Source organism: Cucurbita moschata, unplaced genomic scaffold, assembly GCF_002738365.1.
Source record: "Cucurbita moschata cultivar Rifu unplaced genomic scaffold, Cmos_1.0 Cmo_Scf00022, whole genome shotgun sequence".
NCBI lineage: Eukaryota > Viridiplantae > Streptophyta > Magnoliopsida > Cucurbitales > Cucurbitaceae > Cucurbita > Cucurbita moschata.
In genome coordinates, this window is record NW_019268538.1 from 184,716 (window position 1) to 204,235 (window position 19,520).

The following is a 19,520-nucleotide window of genomic DNA, read 5'->3' on the forward strand; positions in this document are numbered from 1 at the left end:
AATTAATGTTTGTGGTTTGTGTGTTGTAATTTAATGTTTTTCCCATGTCCTTGGACTATAGGAAGAGAGACATGGAGCGTTGAGCAAAGGAATGGGTGATCAGAGCTGCTGCATCTTCTTTTTGCTGCATCACTGTCCCATATAGCTTTGGATCTCAAGCCCCAACTCCTCCATTATTGCTTTTGTTTTCTCATACACTTCGCCATTTACTCCCATAACTCATCAAATTTATGTTTACAAAACTCACATTTTTTTTTTCCGTTGACTAAGTCAAAGGCTGCCGCCTATGTCCAAAATGTACAGTATCATGTCGTTGTAGAGATAAGTAGACGTTTCACATTAAGGGTATATTTAATTACAAAAGGGTGACCAAATCTAAACATGTCAAGTCCACCCCTAGTAGATATTGTCCGTTTCGATCTAGATTTTTACACTAGATTGAGTTAGTCGGTGGGTTTGTGCGTGGAAGGAGAAGATATGGTTCCCACTAGAAAGGAAAAGGAGAGAAAGAAAGATGAAAAAAGAGGAGGAAGGAAGGGAGGAAAGGGAGTCCCTTGGTTGACACGTGGGCATCTTCCCCCACCCCTTTAGAGAGACAAGATATGAGGAATATGCTTTGAGGCACTATGAGTATCATAATTGGAGGTAGCAGAGGAAGACAGCCTCCATGGAAGGCTTTTGAGGTTGAAGCAACCAATGAGAGCTCAAAACCTGTAAATAAGAGTGGTCAAATTGGCTTCACCAAATGAGGAAATTGGGTCTACCACACCATACATTTCTTCCAACCCAAAAATGTCATCCATATCAAAATGCATATGCATGCCCTCTCTCTCTCTCTCTCCCTCCCTATCTATCTATCAGTCAACAATATCATACTCTACCCGTCTCGTTATGAACTAAATCGGTGAGATTTCATATTAGTTAGAGAGATAAACGTAACATTTCTTATTAAAGTGTGGAAAGTTTTTCTTAATAAACGCGTTTTAAAATCGTGAGGCTGACGGTGATATGTAATGGACCAAAGCAGATAATATCTACTGACGATTAACTTGAGTTGTTACAAATTGTATTAGAGCTAGACACCAAGCAGGGTGCAAGTGAGGACACAGAGATTGTGAGATCTAGAGAGGAAAACGAATCATTTGTTATATAAGGGTGTAGAAATCTTTCTGTAGTAGATGCATTTTAAAACAGCGATACGTAACCGGCCAAAACGGATCATATCTATTAACAGTGGGTTTGGGTTGTTATAAATGGTATTAGAGCCAGACACCGGGTGGTGTGCTAGCAAGGATACTGAGATTGTGAGATTCCACATCGGTTGGAGAGGGGAACGAAACATTTAAGAATGTAAAAATCTTTCCCTAGTAGACGCGTTTTAAATCTGTGAGACTGACGACGATATGTAATGGACAATATCTACTAACGATATGCTTAGTCTGTTATAAATGGTATAAGAGGTAGGCACCGAGCGGTATACCAGCGAGGACGCTGGCCCCCAAGAGAGTGAATTGTGAGATCCCACATTGGTTGGAGAGGAGAACGGGACATTCTTTATAGATATGAAAATCTTTCTCTAGTAGACACGTTTTAGAATCGTGAGGCTGACGGTAATACGTAATAGACCAAAATAAACAATATCTACTGGCATTAAACTTAGACTACGATAGAATATACACTAAATGGAAAGAGAGCTTGGCAAAACAAAAAAAAAAAACAAACAAAACAAACAAAAACAAAACAACCTTAGTGCAGTTTATGGGTGTTTTGTCTCACAAACATAGGATATGTGTAGCTAGCAAGCTGGAGTGAAGTGATCCATATGTTGTTTCTTTGTTTTTTTAAAAGTTTTTGAGTGGAGAATGGCCTTGTTTGTTGGAGCTCCAATTGAAATTATTTCAAAAGGCATTTTATGATTGAACGCCCACTTCCCAAGAACAAGAAAACTGGTGGAATTCCTAGTCAGATAAGAACTGAAGCTCTTCTTTTGCAGCCTACCACTAAGCCCCACCCTCAATCCCCGCAGCAGCCCTCGGTTGTTATGCCCATTTTCCTACCACACTCACTACCTTAGACAACTACTTCTCAGGTACCACTTGACCTGTGTGTGTTCTTAGTTTGCGTGTTCCACTTCTATTCCTTTCTCACCCTACCAAAAAGAATATTCTTGCGTGTAGATTGTGAGATCCCATATTCATGAATGACTCTCTCCAACAGACCCACCCAAAAAAAGAAAGTTTAACCATTACAAATACAATCTCATCCACTACATGAAAACTCCAAATACCTCAATATCTACTAACAATGAACTTAGATTATGAGCGGTTAGAGAGGGTAACGACATCTCCCTATAATACAAAAAATCCAAAAAGGACAATATCTCGACTGTTACATAGCACATGCATTCCTTTTTCGAAAAGTTTTGCCTTTTTGAATTAGACTCAATTTCTTTCGGCTAAATTTAACACTCACATGGGTCGTAAACACCCCTTTCATCCTAAATCTCACCATAATTTTCTCCATTTTTGGCTCAAGGATTCAAATTTTTTCAGAGCCAAGTTCAATTTTTTTTTTTCCTGAAATAAATAAATGGTGGATGTTGTAAGAAAATTATGGGTGTTTTTGTGTGTTCTTCCTTGGAATGATTCCCATCAATGCCTTTGTTTCCTTTCTTTTCCTTTCCTTTTAACTCATTGACGTGTCTCAAATCTATTGGTGCATAGAGAATATTAACCAAAATAATTAGAGCAAAAGAAAAAAAAAAAGAGGATAGCCTTTCTCCTTTTTCATCTTTTCAATTTTACCACCATTTATATATTTATGATCTTCTTCTTAATTGTACGAGATTATAAAGAGATGTAATAAAATCAAGGGTCTAATCCCTACTTCAACGAGTGCCTTGCACCATCCCGTAACTGGATCTTATACCATTTACAACATGCTCCGTTAGCAATTATTAACTACTTTAGTTCGTTACATACCGTCGTCAACCAAACGATTTAAAAAAAAAAATGTTTAGGATTTAAACGTGAAACGGGTTGGTTTTAATATTTTGGATGGGTATGTTTCATAAGGACAGGAGCTGAGGAGTTGGTTTAATTTCTCTCTCAGTGGCTCTGTTTCTCGCCGCCATTGACAGGTGAGGTTAAGCTGTTGCTTTCTTCTTCTTCTAATTTTTCCTACACCGCCTTCCTTCCATCCTTTTCTCAAACTGTTCCCTGCTTTGACCTTGCCTCCATATTAATTACTCCCTCTTATTGCTAATGTGGTCCTTTTTCCATTTTCCACCTTTTATTTCAATTTTCCATCATTTATTTTAAATATTTAATTCAATTCTTTTTTAATTATTAAAAAAAATGTGGAATTTAAGAATTTTAATGCAAAATCTTTGACATCTCCTTTGCCTTCGTGTCCTTTCCGCATGCTGTCGGCAGGTTTCCTTTCCTTGCCCTCGATTAAAAAATAATAATAATAAATAAATAAATTGACTTACACTCTCAATTTTAAAGATAAAGATAATTAAAAATGACTTAAAGAATTGAAAGTCACTACTTATATTATAATTTGTATAATCGGAGTATTGGAATAAATTTTAAAATTATTTTTTTAAAATTTTGAAAATAAATAAAAATAATTTTGGGAAGAAAACAAAAAACGAGAACCGACTTATTATTTGTGTGAACAGAATATACGTCACATTGCTATCACCTCATCTCCTCTCAACATCACCACGTTAACGTCGTACATTACTGAATTTTCTAGATAATAGAAATAAAAATTTTAACCTATGGTTGATTTGTTTAGGACATCCTTTTGCTGCCATTAATTTTGGTAACCCACCCACCCCAATATTTGAATAATGCCACCCTATCTATTACTACAATAAACCATGCAACATTCATACATTAATAATTATTTATTTATTTCAAAATTTTATTTAATATATCTATAAGTTTTTAAATATACGACGTGGACGTCAGTTCGATCTAACTTTTTAAAGTAAACATTTTAAACACTTTTTTCTTTTTTTTCTACTCTTCGTTTTTCTCGTGCTTTCCCTCTCCCACAACTCACTTTATTCTCAACTCCACGACTTTTTCTCTTCCCACCATTGACAATGTTCTTCCTTTCGACGAGCTGACAACTATTTTATTATTGTCGACTTCTCTACTATTGACGAGTGGACACCTTACAAAGCTACTTTTTAAGGGTCACCGTTGTAGCATAATTAATATAATTAAAAACGGGTACTTGTTTATTTTCTTATAGAATTATGATAATGAATTATTAAATGTAAATATACTGTTGTGTACTATAGCTATTCATTAATGTGGAGGTGAGGATTACATTAATTATATACCTACCTTACTAAACAAAATTAGTTTTATTCATAAAATCGTGTCAATATAATTAAAAATAATGTTAAATAAAATTATGTATTTATATAATTGAATTATCTGAAAATAAAAATAATTTTAAAAAATGGTGTGAAATTGAAGGGTCATTATTATTATTGTTGGATTCCCATTTAAATTGAATTAGATTATTAGGGTCCCTACTTCCGTATGCCTCTTTTCCACATATGTGCAAACATAATAATTATTTTCCATGTCATTTTCACCCAATTATCTTCTCATTCATTACTTTTACTTCCTAATAATTTACCCTTTCCACCTAATCTGTACAAAATTGTAACATTACCCCTTTTTACCGTCCTCAGTAAATTATTTCTTTTTACCGTGTTCTAGGTAAATAAAATTTATTAATTTAATGGAAGAAAAAAAAAAAGACAGAATACTGTTGTTAGTACGCAACATTATTATTTTAGCGTTGGACCTTGTTATAAACCTCACATGGTCACACGAACAAGAGTGGGGACTTTGCATAATGCAACCGAATTTTACTTTTATTTTTTTATTATTTTTTTATTTTTGTATGTATCCGACAAATAATAATGTGTTTCTATTTGGTCTCCAAAGAAACTGTAATTTCGTTAATTAATCGTGATTTGGTGTGTTAATTACATGATCATTGCAAAATAACCCCTCCAATGGTCAATGGAAATGAATGCAGAGGACTGGTCAAAGTGGGCCCGATGGTAATGACTACTGCTGCTGATGTGGCCAGATGTGGGACCCATATCCTTTTTATTTACTGAGTTGTCCCACTTTTGGAGGGTTAAATTAAATGTTGTCCACCTCCACCCCCCTTTTCATTTGTCTACTACATCTTTCATCAATCCGGGCCAGGCCCATATTATAGGAAACGTAAAATACATTGGGCCTTTGGATATGTATTTCGGCCCATTTTGGAGAGTTGGGCCTTTGGATCTGTATTTGGGCCCATTTTGGGGAGTTGGGCCTTATCATTTCATTTTACACACAGAACAAATAATAGAATTGTAGATTCATTCATTCCTCGACAATGGAGAAGTCGGGCTCTTCTGGCTTCTGCAGTGAGCTTACTACCCCGGCATCCGACACACAGCGCTTGTTCATCCTTATTCTAGGGTTTCCTGAACATGTATCCGAATTTGATGCAGTTGGTGGTGAAAATGGCGAGTCGAGGTTGGTAGCTGGATACCTCTCTCTAGCCATGAGCTCGGCTCTTCCTTTGCGTCTCTTATATCGCCGCCATGCAGCTTGAACAAAGCAGGCAGCCCATGTTCGCCATTGATGCGAGTAGAATCGAAACTTGTGCCTGAGTTGTTTGCTGTGGAGTCTTCTGAACTGGGAGGATACGAATTTCAAATCCTCTGCTATGAGAGCAAATGCTTCTACTTCTGAGATGGCTTTGACCGTGCGAGTGGAAGAAGGAAGCACAACGCTGGGACGAGGATCGAGTGCCCATGTTAGCAGCTCCTCACCACAGAAATCACCTGGACCGATACAACAGGAGTTGAAGAATCCTGTTCTGCCGCCATTAGTGGTGTATGAATCGAGATGTCCTCTGATTATGAATAGCATTTCATTGACTGGATCGCCCTCTCGCACCAGAAATGTGCCTTCTGTGCTCAAGGCAGGCTTAAGTCTCTCGCATATTGCATCTAGCATTCTTTCATCCATTTGATCGAACAATGGAACCTGCCAAAATCAAGGAAGAGTGTGCAGCACAGAGAAGAATCAGATTAATTAGCCACATTTTGATCATTTCCACAAATTCTCCTCCAGTTTATGTGTGAAACTTACCCTTCGAACAAGATCGAGGCAGAGGTGACGTTTTATGTCTCTTCGGAGATCCAATGGAAGGCTTCTAAGCAGCGATTCTTCATCAACTCCTCGAGTTGCTACCCACTTATACTGATCATATCTGCGGACAGATTGTCTGAGCTCTGGAGGTAGCTGCCTGTGATGCATCCATTGCTCTGTATCAGTTCTCCTGATTCTCCACTCTTCTAACCGGACAGTCGTCGATTGGAGGTATTTCTGAAAACAAATAAGCATTTATGATTCATTTAACTTCAAGCAAGACTGACAATGATTTTATAGAAACTATGAAGAACAAGCATGATATATAACAGAACTGGGTAGAACAAAATGATTGATTACAATAGCAATTATATGAATGGCTTACCTGCATATTGCCAATGAGCAATGCAAACAGAACCAGTCCAAGAGTTGCCACAATTATGGCAAAAACTATTTCCCCAACAAAAGTGCTTGTGGCAAGATTTTGTCCCAAGGAACTGCACGTATAAATCAAAGATGGTTGAAATTTTCAGATCAAACTCTTTGAGGGCTGAAGAAGAACTTTCAGAACTCCCTTAAACAGCCACAACAGTGACATATAAATGAAAAACTAGTTTCTTCCTCAACAAGTTTCATGACAACATAATGTTTTTCCCTGAAAAAGAACTTTCAGAAGTACGTGTTCTGATTGTAACTGCCCAAGCCCACCACTAGCGGATATTATCTTCTTTGAGTTTTTCCTTTTGAGCTTCCCCCAAGGTTTTTAAAATGCGTCTTCTAGTGAGTGGTTTACACACCCTTATATGGAATGCTTCCTTCCCCTCTTCAACCAATGTGGGATCTCACAATCCATTCCGTTGGAGCCCAGCGTCCTTACTGGCACATTGCCTGGTGTTTGGCTCTAATACCATTTGTAATAGCCCAAGTCCTATCGCTAGCCGATATTGTCTGCTTTAGCCCGTTACATATCGCTGTCAGCCTCACGGTTTTTAAAACATATATACTAGGGAGAGATTTTCACACCTTTATAAGATATGTTTCATTCCCCTCTCCAACCAATGTGAGATCTACGCTAATCTTCCAGCCCCTTAGGGCAATGTATTTGAAGCATATGACAATTCCATATTGTTAAATTGTTCCTTCGTTTCAGAGGAGTATGAAAATAGAACTTCCAAATGCAGGATTAGCTCACCTGAGATTTTTCAGACCCCACCAAAGACAGTAGAAGTACTTGTTGAAAAACGTTGAGGTTGTGACATGGAAAGTTATTGAATCACCATATATACCAAATTGATAAAAGGGATCATTTGGATTGCATGTGTTTTTGATGTTGCTCATACGAAACCACGAGCCCCTTTGAGGGTCATCGATCTTATGACAGTCGAAGAATCCATTGTTACAAGATTTGTCAAACTTACAAAGTGTTCTCCAGCATGCTTCTTGTCGCTCAATTGAAAGAAGGTACCAGCAAGCTCCTAGAACCTTTTAAAAGAATAAAACAATAGGATCAGCTTGAGTCATATAAGTTAAGTTATTCATTTCTACTTATTCTTCTACTCACATGGCTTGCCAACATGTACAGGATCAGGTTATAAGCAGCTCCAGCCCATGCTGTCTGTGTCACAAGTCCAGTGGCCTTAACAATTTGTGTTGAGAGAGGAAATATGAGAAAAAGCCTTGGGATGTACTGGAAAATGAGAAAGAACCGCAGAAAGTTCTTGGTGTTTGTCATTATTGAGCCACTGAGGTTGGGGATGACAATCCATATCAGTACCTACAAAAGCAGTGCTTAGATCAACAATTTGTCAACCTCATACCCAACATCAATGGTAAAGCAATTGAGAAACCCACATATACCTGAGGAACTGGCACGGCTGCAATGAAATCAATCCAGAAACCATGCCGTAGATACCTCACTGCTATCTTACAAGTGTCTATAACAAGCTCTCCTCTCCCAAATACACGAGAAGAGGGCGCGACATAAGCTGTACGAAACTTAATGAGAATATGAACTGTGTAGAAAACATCAGCTATTGTTCTTATAATTGTGAGGACGACTTCGAGACCTACTACTATATCAATGCAGACGTTATCCCGGACGACAGGCAAGTAAAAGAAAAGTGGGTCTACAAACAAAGAGATTAAACAAGCTACTAAAAAGATTTTATTCCATCTCCTTATGGCTTGTCCTCTAGGATCCAATATTTTTCTTTGCACTCTCTCATAATCCTCAGAGAAAACTCTAGACAGAACTTTAGCTCGCAAGGATCTTCCAGACTTCCTGGAAGCCGTCGATTCTGGTATATGTGTGCCATCAAGGTTGTATATGATCTTCTTCACGCCACCACCGTTGATGGTAGGCAGGGTGGATGATTCAAGATCATCTTGGAATCTGGAAAAGAATCCGATAAATGCTACAGAAAACAACAGAAATTGTGTTGAAAATTGAGTTCTCTGGTTTGAGGTTGAGAAGGAAACTAACCTTACGGATCTAGAACTACCATAAGCCATAAAGATCTCCCCAAATGAACCTCTGGCTGCAGTTCTAATGTAGTCAACCTGCAACAGAAGAAAATAAGATTAAAGGGATGAATTCAGGGCCACATAGCCGGGAGAGGAAGAGTTTCCATGCCTGGTGTCACCATGAATCATGTGAATTAACAAGATTGCAGCAAGGATGAAGCTGTAAAGCCTCTCAAACTGCACAACTCAAATGAACAAGTTGGACATGTGAGTATTTTCTATTAAAATACCCTCTTCAACAACCAAAAACTTTAAATATCATAGAGAATCTCAACCCCCCCTCCAAAAGGAGAATGAAAAGAAAAAAAAAATGGTGATACAGAGATGAGAGAAACTTTGCTTCTTTCAGCCGTTCAAGATCATTTGAACTATGTACCCAATTCTTTAAACCAAACTTTCTTTCTCTTTCTCATTCAAATAACACACCGACAAGAGAAACATGGCAGTGGGGTCTTGTAGAAATACCTGTTTCAGAACATGAAGAGAAACCCTTCTTGTTCTTCACGGCCAGACGTCGACGACGACGACTTGAAATTCAGAATTTGAAGGAAATGGGGAAAATGGGCTTTGAAACGTTCAATGGTGGGTTGAAAGAGAAGATTGACACAGGAAACTAAGAAATAAAATAATGGAAACCCAGAAGCAGCGCTTCCATGAGTATGTGAAAGAGACAGAACGACAGAGACAAAGAAACAATCCATAACAGAAAATGGCAAGAAGATGCTCTTGTTGGATCTTCAAATGAAGTAAATTTTTTTAAAAAAAGGTACTTTTCTTTTGCCCTTTCCTTTGGCTGTTCTTATTATATAGATCCTAGGAGTTGACTTCACTCTATATATTTTGGGAAGGAATAAGAAACAACAAAACCCCGACTTCTTTTTCTTTTTCTGTTCCTCAGAGGAAGCCAAAGTTTGGCTTTTGATTCTTTTTGGTTTTTATTGCTATTTTTTTATTTCATTTTCCCTCACTCTTAACAAATTAAAAAATTTACTCCATTCTTAATAGAATTCTTAGTTTTGTAGAGAAAATGCTTATAATAGAATGTAAATAAAGAAATCAAATACCTTTTATGATAGATTATTGTGAACACCAAGAAATCAAACTTGTGAGCTTCTCTGAATCTCTGGTTCTGTATCAAGAGCAATATTGGCTGTTCTATGGCTTGAGGTGGAAATATATATATATATATATATATATATATATATATATATAGAGAGAGAGAGAGAGAGAGAGAGAGAGAGAGAGAGAGAGAGAGAGAGAATTGGAATTATTTGTGAAACTTCTTTGCAATTTGTTAATAATTTAATACTTGTAGTTTGGTCGGCCTTGTTTTCTTTATGGAAATTTTATAAGGTTTAAATTTTCTATTGTATTATGTATAGACTATGGTTTATAGTGCGTTTTTGTATTGAGTTGTTTTAATAATAATGTAAAGTAAAGAGAAGGAAGGGAAATGAAGTTGAAAATAGGGAGTAAAAATGGGGCCATAATCTGAGAAGACCTTTCGACACCCCTTATGGGAGCATTAATAATACCCATTTATTGCTGCTCCTCTTCCATTGCCATTGCCTTACAGACTGTTCTCATTTGGCATTGCCTCCATTTTTAGCCTTCTCCTTCCCCACGCATATCATATACATATGCATATTCATGCTCTATAGCCTTGCTTGCTTGCTTTCTTAGAGTCGATAAGAAAATATTTATTTGTACATTATGGATTCTTACTATTTCTTTACTGTTCGCTATAACATTCAATCGTGGTTCAAGTGGGGAGAGATTGGAACTTGGGTACCCATCATCATTCATGTTTCCTACTCACAAAATAAACATGATTCAATACTTAGAATGCATTTTCCATTCAATATTTAGAATACATTTCCCATCCGCTTATGTCTTAAACAATTGAATTATACTTAAATCATACTTGAGTACGATGCATTTCAGCTATTGTTTTTGTTAGTCATCAGCCAAATCACTAAAATTGGATAAAGAGAGCTAATCGACAAAGAAGAATGTTCTTCCAGAACGAGAAGAGGAGAGGAGAGGAGCGATGCAGTGAAACTAATAGAATAGTTTCAAGCTATGGATATAATCAAAAGCATAATCAATCCATATTATCTCAAAGGATCATAACTAACCATTAAAAAAAGAATACACATACATGTATATAATGAAAATTGACTTTGGTGGGGGAATAGACTTTGAAAATGGGCGGTGGCAGAAGCGCAGACCATAGACCAGGAAGACCAGAAAGAGGTAGGCTGAGGCTCTGACTTGACTCACCAACATTATAATAAATGCAAAAATAGCTTCAAGTCAACTTCGCTTCTTCCACCATTCCAATTCTTTTGTGTTCTTTTCCTTGAATGAAAAAATGGTTACTTTTATACCTCTGAAATGGTGGCAGATTCCTTCAAACATGACCGCATGATCTTCACAAGCTTACACGACGCATCAACGCAAAATTGCATACCCTGTGGTGGTATTATAGATAACTTATTGTTTACTTCTCAACTTCTCGTGACTCTGGTAGGGTTGAAAGATGAACTTAAAAGTAGATGTTTACCTCATTAATTTTAGCAGTTGACCACTGGCCTGTGATAGTGAGCTGAGTGAGTTCGTAACGAGATGGCATACAAGTTATCATCAAACTTCCATCTTCGTAGTTTTCCTCTTCCAACATAGGATCAATAAGAAGATTCTTCCCAAAGCAGCTCTGGTTAACAGATATGAGTGACTGTATAAGAACTTAAAAATAAAGAATTATGAGTGCATTATGTTGGAATCGGAATGCATACCACAGAAACTGAGGCAACAAGATCATAAAGCATAATCCCTGCATCAGCAAGAGCAAGACTAGCACATGATATCACAACAGGAAGCTCACCTGCCACAACAAAATGTCAATATTAAAGAAAAGGTAACCTTACTTCCATGCTTTAGTTTACATAAAAAGTATAAAATCTGAAGGTACTGACCTAGGTGCCCACTGCTAGCAGATATTGACTTTTTTTAGCTTTTCCTTTCGGGCTTTCCCTCTAGGGTTAAAAACGCGTTTGCTAGGGAAAGATTTTCACACCCTTGTAAAGGATGCTTCATTCTCCTTCCCAACTGACATGGGATCTCACAATCCACCTCCCTTTGGGGCCAGTGTCTTTGCTAGCACTCGTTCCCTTCTCCAATCAATGTGGGAAGGAGAACAAAGCAATCGATGTGGGAAGGAGAACAAAGCAATCGATGTGGGAAGGAGAACAAAGCGTTTTTTATAAGGGTGTGGAAACCTTTCTCTAGCAGACGCGTTTTAAAACCTTGAGAGGAAGCCCAAAGAGGACAATATCTGCTAGTAGTGGGCTTGGGTCGTTACATGCAAAGAGCTAAGGAGAAAACTAGTCGGTTCTATCTCCAAACTGATGCCAGCAAGCATAAAATTTGACTCATGGATGCCTTAATGTGAAACCTATGGCTGACAAGTAGTTAAGTGACCCAAAATAAGTAACCAACAAGCTCCACAGCATTACGAGCTCTTGTTAGAAACCATGAATCTCCACAATGGTATGATATTGTCCACTTTGAGCATAAGCTCCCATTGGTTTTGCTTTGGGCTTCCCAAAAGGCCTCGTACCAATGGAGATCTATTCCTTATTTATAAACCCATGATCAACCCTTAATTAGCCAATATGAGACTCCCTCCCAACGATCCTCAACCGTCTTATTATGTTCTACTGCAAAATTGAATAACAAATCATTGGTACTCCCCAGGTGAGGGTAACCCAGAATACTTGTTCGTGTTCGTGTTCGTCAGCCAATATCTAAACAATTACTATCCATCTAAAACAATCTTAAACTTACTGCCTCCAGATTCCAACACCAAGGCAAATACATCAACAGTTGTCTTGGGGAACATCTCCAGTATTATTGCCCCCTCCAAAGCTTTATGTAGCAAATGAAGAGAACTCCTTGTTTTCTGATCCCTAACAAATGAAGTTCATACAAAATCAGATAATCATGATGATAAGAGTATGATGTATAAAACATATACAACGAGAGCAGTATCCTTCACACCTGTCCCCGAACTGGAGTCGAAAATGTTGTATAACTGACACTACAATTCAGCCGGCCAATATCACTGTACATCATTGCTTTCTTACTTTCTCTAGGGCCAAAACTGATGCAAAGAACGCAGAATATGAATAAAGAAAGGGTAAAGCTCTTAATTCATGCACAAAAAGCTGCAAAAAGTGGCAAAAGATTTGAATGATAAAAGGAAAAGCATCAAAGTTCATGTAGGTTAGGGCGTTGGTACTCAAGCTCATCAGCAAAGACGTAGGTTGTAAGCTAGAACTTACACAGAAGCAATGACCTTGGTATTACCAAACTCTGCATAAGCTGAACCTGAAGCAGCATTTACAGCACCAGTCCTGAAAACTGCATGTGAATGATAAAATGATGTTTCAGTGCAAATTCAACAACAAAAATGTAAAATCCTCATTTTCTGAAGTCAATGACTATATGATTAACTACGAACAATACTGAACCAAGCCTCCAAGGATGAACCTATCAATAAGACTTTGATGGAAACAACACATTTTAAACCACAAGGGTTAACTAATTGAGAACGACGAGCTCAGACTAGCAGCAATTAGAAACCACAGTTTTTTTAGCAAGATAATCAGAAGCTGCAGCTAAACATACAATAAATGAAACAATAACGTAAAGCTAATTATGTGGAGCAGCGAACAGCAGATGAGAAAAACAGAAGCGGGCAGGATAGACATACAAGCAGGACGGCACTGGTGGAAGCCTCGGCCATCTGGGCGAACCCAATCGACGTCGTCGCTTCTGAATGGGTGGCCTGGTTTTGTGGGTAGTAGGAGACGGAGAATACGTAGTGGTAGCAGGTGTCGCTTTTTTTGCCATTCAGAGTGCCAATGACTCCGTCGATAAATTTGAAGGCTCCGCCACAAATTTCCTGAGGTTTGTCACACGATGAACTGCTTCACTACCTCTTTCGTATTCATAAACACTATACAGGTTTCATTTCAACAAAAACTCGCAATGTAAATCAGAATTTAGGGTTCAAAAATCCAAAAAAAAGATCATACCTGCCGCCGTCGGGAAAAATAAACAGATTGAAACAGTCCCACTGAGTGGAGAAGGCCGAGGAACCAAATTTGGTCTAAATTTTATCAAAAAAAAAAAAGAAAAAAGAAAAAAAAAGAAACTAATATCCTTGATCTTTTTGAAAAACAAATAAAAAAATAAAAAAATATTCTTGTCATGAATACTCTGTTTCAAAACTACACTACAAAGCTTAGATATGATGTTGAATGATATTTTTATTAATGTAGTGAAATAAATACAGAAATGGTATTTCCAAACAACGAATCCTAACGACAACGATTAACCCACCCACGTCAAAAACAAAAGGAATTGTATAAATCAAATAAACCAATAGAAGAACCATGAAGAAAAAAAAAAAACAGAGCATTGGGAATTGCAGAGCCATTTCAGCTCATTTCAGCTTCAAACCTTATCAGTCACTACAATTTACCGCGGAGATGGCGGCTGCAGTGCTCTCACCGGGAAAGAGTGAGTGGGAATCAGTGTTCTTTGAGATGGCGGCGACCCCAATATCATGGTCCGAGAACGAGTCACCATATCCACCATGGATGGCGTTTGATAACTCTGCACTGCGCTTTCCATGTCCACTGAATCCCCTCTCGCAGTTGCTCTCTGCCATGAATGCGAGCTCAATCCCGACAGCACATATGCTCTTCCAGACGCCTCGTACATATGCTTTGTCGCCATTCTTTCCTTCATTTCCTTCAGCTCGGCGCAAAGAGCTGCACAAAATTGGTCGCTACCTCGACCAGATGCTGATTCAGACACGGTTCTATAACAATTGTCCAACACAGACACTGCACCAGCTAAATCACCCCGTTCCGCAGCAACTCTAGCCTCCGATATCGCCTCTGCCACTCGGAATCTATTTCGCTGCCTGTCTACTTCTAATGACACTGCTTGTTCCCCTACTCTGTCTAGCCTCTGTATTTGAACCTCACTGACCTCGTCCAAAGTGATTGGCTCTTTGGTGATGGGGTTCTTGTAAACGCATTTAACCTTTAGCAATGGCATCTCACCTTCAGATTCATCAACTGGAATGTTGAGTGTCAACAAAAAGTCCCTCTCTTCTTCGGCATACAAGTCTCCGAAGTGTACGGTGGCACGTCTTGCACGTTCTGTGATGCTGGCTTGGTAACTTCCTGCTTGTATTGAACCAAGCTGCAGACTTGGGTGAATGCATCTTACTTCAACCTGCAGATCCTGCACCACCACGCTCAAGAGGCCACCAATGCACTGAGCGAATGCATCCTGGATTGTGCTTTCGTTTTCTATAACTGAAAATGTGCCCCCAGATGCGTTGGAAATCGTATGCGCTGTCACGGGATCATGGTCTGCACCGACTCCAAACGTATGCACCGGTATCTGCTGCATTCCAGAGTGGTTATTGCGAAGAATTGAAACTGGAAGGAGGGACTCGTAATCTATTTGGGGACGAGCACTACTAGAACCATTGAAAGTATATGTATCCTGCCCATCAGACAACATTATAATGCTAGCAACAGGATTCTTCAACTTCCGGTCAACCAACACCTTGGCACCTTTCTTCAAGCCTTCAGCAATGTTTGTCCCACCGTTTGATGATAGAGAATTAACAGCCCGCAATGCCTGCTGTCGTCCAAGGTCAGTCATTCGAGAAAGCGGGAAAAGACGATGAGCGGTTGAGGAGAATGATATGACCGAAAGCCGATCAGAAGGACCGAGATTCTGGATCACAAAACCCATAGCACGTTTGAGCAGGGCAAGCTTCGTACCTGCCATACTGCCACTAACATCAAGCACTGTTACCAGATCAACTGGTGCACGAGAAGGTTGATTCAATAGAGGCAATGCAGCCTGGCTTCTAGAGTTATTTTGTGTAGCAATGGAGAAAGGAGCCTTGACATGGACTAACACAGAGAAGTGATCACGAGAAACTGATCTTGGAACAGCTGAAATTTCAGCGTACGTTTTGACCTCTACTTTATCAGTGCAACTATGAACAGTGGCACCATCATTTGATGTGCTTCTCTCGGTGGCATGAGGTTGTTGATCTAAAGCTTCATCATCATCATAAGCTACTGGTTCAGAACCATGAAAAAGAGAGGAGATCTGTCTACCAGTATCGGAGCGAGGAGAAGCCATCTGTCGAACCATAGCCATCCATGGATCGTCTAGGGCCGAGCCAACTGGGTTGGTTCTGGGGTTAGCGCAATCCGAAGTGGAAATCTGGAAAGGAATTTCTTTCCATTTCGCTCTGCAAACAGGGCAAATTTGGCTCCCATGCTTTACATTTGAGGCAATGCAATGGAAATGGAAAGAGTGAGAACACTCTGCAGTGAAAATAGCATGCCCATTCCCTGCTTTCATGGTGATCAAGCATATTGCACAGGTCCTCTGCAATTTAGAAAGAACATTCAATCAAATGGGCAAGTCCAAATGCAAATAAGTGCCAAAAATAACTCCAAAATACTGCCTAATATGATCAGATTTCCCAGAATCGACAAGAACCTTCTTGGCCAGCATTAAGATGCATTATAGTTTTAACACTTAACAGATTATGCTGAAAAGAACAAAGGGTTCTTCCACTTGATCAAACGATTAGAACATAGCAAAAGAAAGATAATAACATAAACAGTAAGAAACAGAACCCAACAAGGAATAGCCTTCTTTCACAAATCACAACTAAGTTCTAATAAATCCAATCGTACCCCACACGAATAACGAAAGAGGCAACAATATTTCGAAACGGGATAAGACAAGAAAACACCAATAGCCTCCGTCCGTCGAAAGAAGGGTTTGTATTTCTGTAAGCATAAATATTCTCTGATAACGTGCAAAACTAAACCATTATGTAAAGTTTTCTTCAAAACCCATTATTGAGAGGATCAGTAAGAATCCGTCATAGATATTCTATGAAAAAACTGATCGAATACAAAAAGAACAATCATAGGAAGAGTATTCAAAACAACCTAGAATCAAAAACCAAAAGAGTAACAAGATTTCAAAAGAAGATAAGACAACCCACCAAACAAAATTGAATTGAAATAGGCAATTAATCGACAATTCCAATAACGAGAAAACAGAATCATTACCCTAGAAGACCTTGATCCGCTTTTGGATACACGGGAACTAGACGAAGAATGAATCGGCGAAGATTGGCGGCAATTTGAAGCACTACCCATCGGAGAAACAGCCTCGGAGGACATGGGAGCAACATTACTAGACGGCGTCGAATCCCCAGACACACGAGGAAGATGGAGACACATACGAGTCCCAAAAGCCATCTTGAGTTTCTTCCATGTACCGGTCATTGTGTAGTGGTGGGTTCAGAGAGATGGCAATCTGAATAAGGAGAAAGCCATGCGAGAAGTAGAAGAAAGAAGCAGGAGGCGCAATGTAGAAGAAGAAGGGAGGAGCGGTGGTCGAGAAAGAAATTCACAGAGAAGATATAAGGGAAGGAAGGGGATTGAATCGGCGTTCTGAGTTCAGGGGAGGAGGGAAAAGAGGAAGAGCAGCCTTTTTTGCTATTTTATTTCCTTTTCTGTTACCCAAGACGTAAATACTTAGCCCTTTCGCTTTTTTATTTATTTCTGTAATTGCCATTCTTTTATTATTATTATTATTATTATTATTATTATTATTATTATTATTATTATTATTATTATTATTATTATTATTATTATAATACTTTGCCTATTGATTTTTTTATTATTATTTCTGTAATTGACACGGTTTGGGCTGTACACTGGATGATACTTGGTGGCTTGACCCAAATTAGATATCCATTTTAAAGTTATTTTCCCGGGAGCCACCAAATTAATTTGTGTTTTAAATGATAAATATATATTTAATTTGAATGGTATAAATTAATATTTTATATATTAAATATAAAATACAAATATTATAATTAATTTAATATTAAAGATAATATATTTATTGTATTTCATGATTTGAATTATTGTATATAAATATATATTTGAAATTTAAATTTGATTTAAACTGGTTTAATATATATTAGAGGCTAAATTAATTATAAAAAAATATTTAGACTTTGGTAATTTGTATGAAAGTACGTTTAAATTTTTACAATTTTCAATAATATTTTAAACGTTAATTGTTATTTTTCTTCAAAAATATCTTCTTTTTTTTTTTTAAATTAAAAATATCTTTGTGTAGATTATTATTAATATGTTGTTTCGAAATATTAAAAAAAAATATATTTTTGAATTTTAAAAAATTATCCAACTTTCAAAAATACAAAAAATCTGGTATTAAAAAATATCCATTAACTTTTAAAAACCGTATTAACCCCACACCCATATATAAAGAATACAAATAAAAATTATTGGTCAATATATAAATAAAATAATCTATCATAAAAAATATTTTATTTTTTCTAAAAATTTGAAGATATTAATGTTAATTTTGAAAGTTAATAAGTATTGTTAAGACACGTTCTATTCACGTATTAATCATAAAGGTATTTTTTTAATTAAAAAAAAAAAATTCATTTTCTGAAAAATTTCAGTTAATATTTAAAACTAACCTCTTCAGAGTAAAAAGTATATTTTATTATTATATATATATATATATATATATATATATATTGTTATCTATTGTATTTTTCAACACATTTAATTGTGCAGTTAAAAGAAATGAAATTTATGGTGGATATAAATTTAGTTACCAAGAAATCCGACTTAAATTTTTGAAATTTGAAAATCTTATATATATTAAGTTGTTGTAATCTTCTATTTTTTAAAATATATTAAATATGTCCGTCAATTCTGTTGTTTGATTTAAACATGCACGATGGTGGATGTTTTTAAACAATTATTTATTTGATTACCTAAACTGTATCGTCTAAATAGAAATTATAAAAAAGGTAAACAAGATTATACACCTTAATTATTTTGAATATAATTCGTACATTTAAACATTTTTACTAAGCTCTTTATTATTATAAATATATTTTTCAATCGATTACATAATAATAATAATAATAATTTGAAACGTGCACATATTGATAAATTAAAGACTAATTTCATTTTAAAAAAAGGCAACCATTAACCAGTTTTAAGCCGCAGTTTTATTTTAATGCGATAAATAATTTAAATAATGTAGGGGAATGTCTTCTGTATGCACACACATATACATAATATTAACAATATGGCAATATCCATTATAATTTCTTTTTTATTAATTTAGTGGATAATGTTACTGTCGTGGAACCGGTAGACAAAAACAGGCCGTAGACGTTATTTCATCATTTGTTTATTTTTTGAAAGATACATTATTTATTTTATTGTCCACAAAATCTTTAAATTTTTTATTATTCGAGATGCATATAGTGAAATATAGAGGGTTGAAAGAAAAACGAATATTTTAAGTTCAATTATTGTAGTGCAGTCATTATTATTAAATAAGCAAGAATAGTAATAATAATATAATTTTGTTCCAAACCTATAGTATTTTAATATTGCTGTGTGTATGTAATTCTATAAATCTTTATAATAATAGTTCATAAACTAAATTTGAAAATAACAAAATGTCAATAGCTAAATTTAATAATAAAACGTGACTTTATAAATATTATTTTACTTTCATAAAAATAATAGTTTGATGTTGATACGTGTAACTATATATATATATATATATATATATATATATATATATATATATATATATATATATATATATATATAT

The 19,520-nt window shown here is 36.6% G+C and overlaps 2 protein-coding genes, 1 long non-coding RNA gene and 1 pseudogene across 3 annotated transcripts; 1 reads left to right on the top strand and 3 right to left on the bottom strand.

The window, feature by feature from the left end:
* The first annotated feature begins 631 nt into the window (after positions 1 to 631).
* LOC111459215 lies at positions 632 to 7,909 on the top strand. Its single transcript, XR_002713258.1, has 3 exons — positions 632 to 645; positions 7,281 to 7,649; positions 7,771 to 7,909. It is a non-coding gene; the product is annotated as an uncharacterized LOC111459215 (long non-coding RNA).
* On the bottom strand, positions 5,231 to 9,124 carry LOC111459212 (protein CNGC15b-like). Its single transcript, XM_023101995.1, is given in 9 exon segments — positions 5,231 to 6,083; positions 6,189 to 6,425; positions 6,574 to 6,685; positions 7,381 to 7,670; positions 7,750 to 7,962; positions 8,046 to 8,580; positions 8,671 to 8,719; positions 8,722 to 8,747; positions 8,821 to 9,124. Coding segments are annotated over 9 exon segments (2,154 nt in total). The 5' UTR covers positions 8,841 to 9,124; the 3' UTR covers positions 5,231 to 5,411.
* A 1,688-nt stretch (positions 9,125 to 10,812) lies between these two features.
* On the bottom strand, positions 10,813 to 13,879 carry LOC111459214 (annotated as a pseudogene).
* Positions 13,880 to 14,019: 140 nt separating this feature from the next.
* On the bottom strand, positions 14,020 to 17,343 carry LOC111459211. The gene is made up of 2 exons (XM_023101994.1): positions 16,907 to 17,343; positions 14,020 to 16,208 (listed from the first exon to the last, which is right to left on the bottom strand). The coding sequence occupies exons 1-2, from the start codon at positions 17,123 to 17,125 to the stop codon at positions 14,259 to 14,261; spliced, it is 2,169 nt and encodes a 722-aa protein (XP_022957762.1). The 5' UTR covers positions 17,126 to 17,343; the 3' UTR covers positions 14,020 to 14,258.
* Between the last annotated feature and the right edge of the window lie 2,177 nt (positions 17,344 to 19,520).

Coding starts and splice junctions, on each gene's coding strand:
- LOC111459211 (XM_023101994.1), bottom strand. CDS start 17,125: ATGACCGGTACATGGAAGAAACTCAAGATGGCTTTTGGGACTCGTATG. Junction 16,209..16,906: donor GCGGATCAAGGTCTTCTAGG/GTAATGATTCTG, acceptor TCTAAATTGCAG/AGGACCTGTGCAATATGCTT.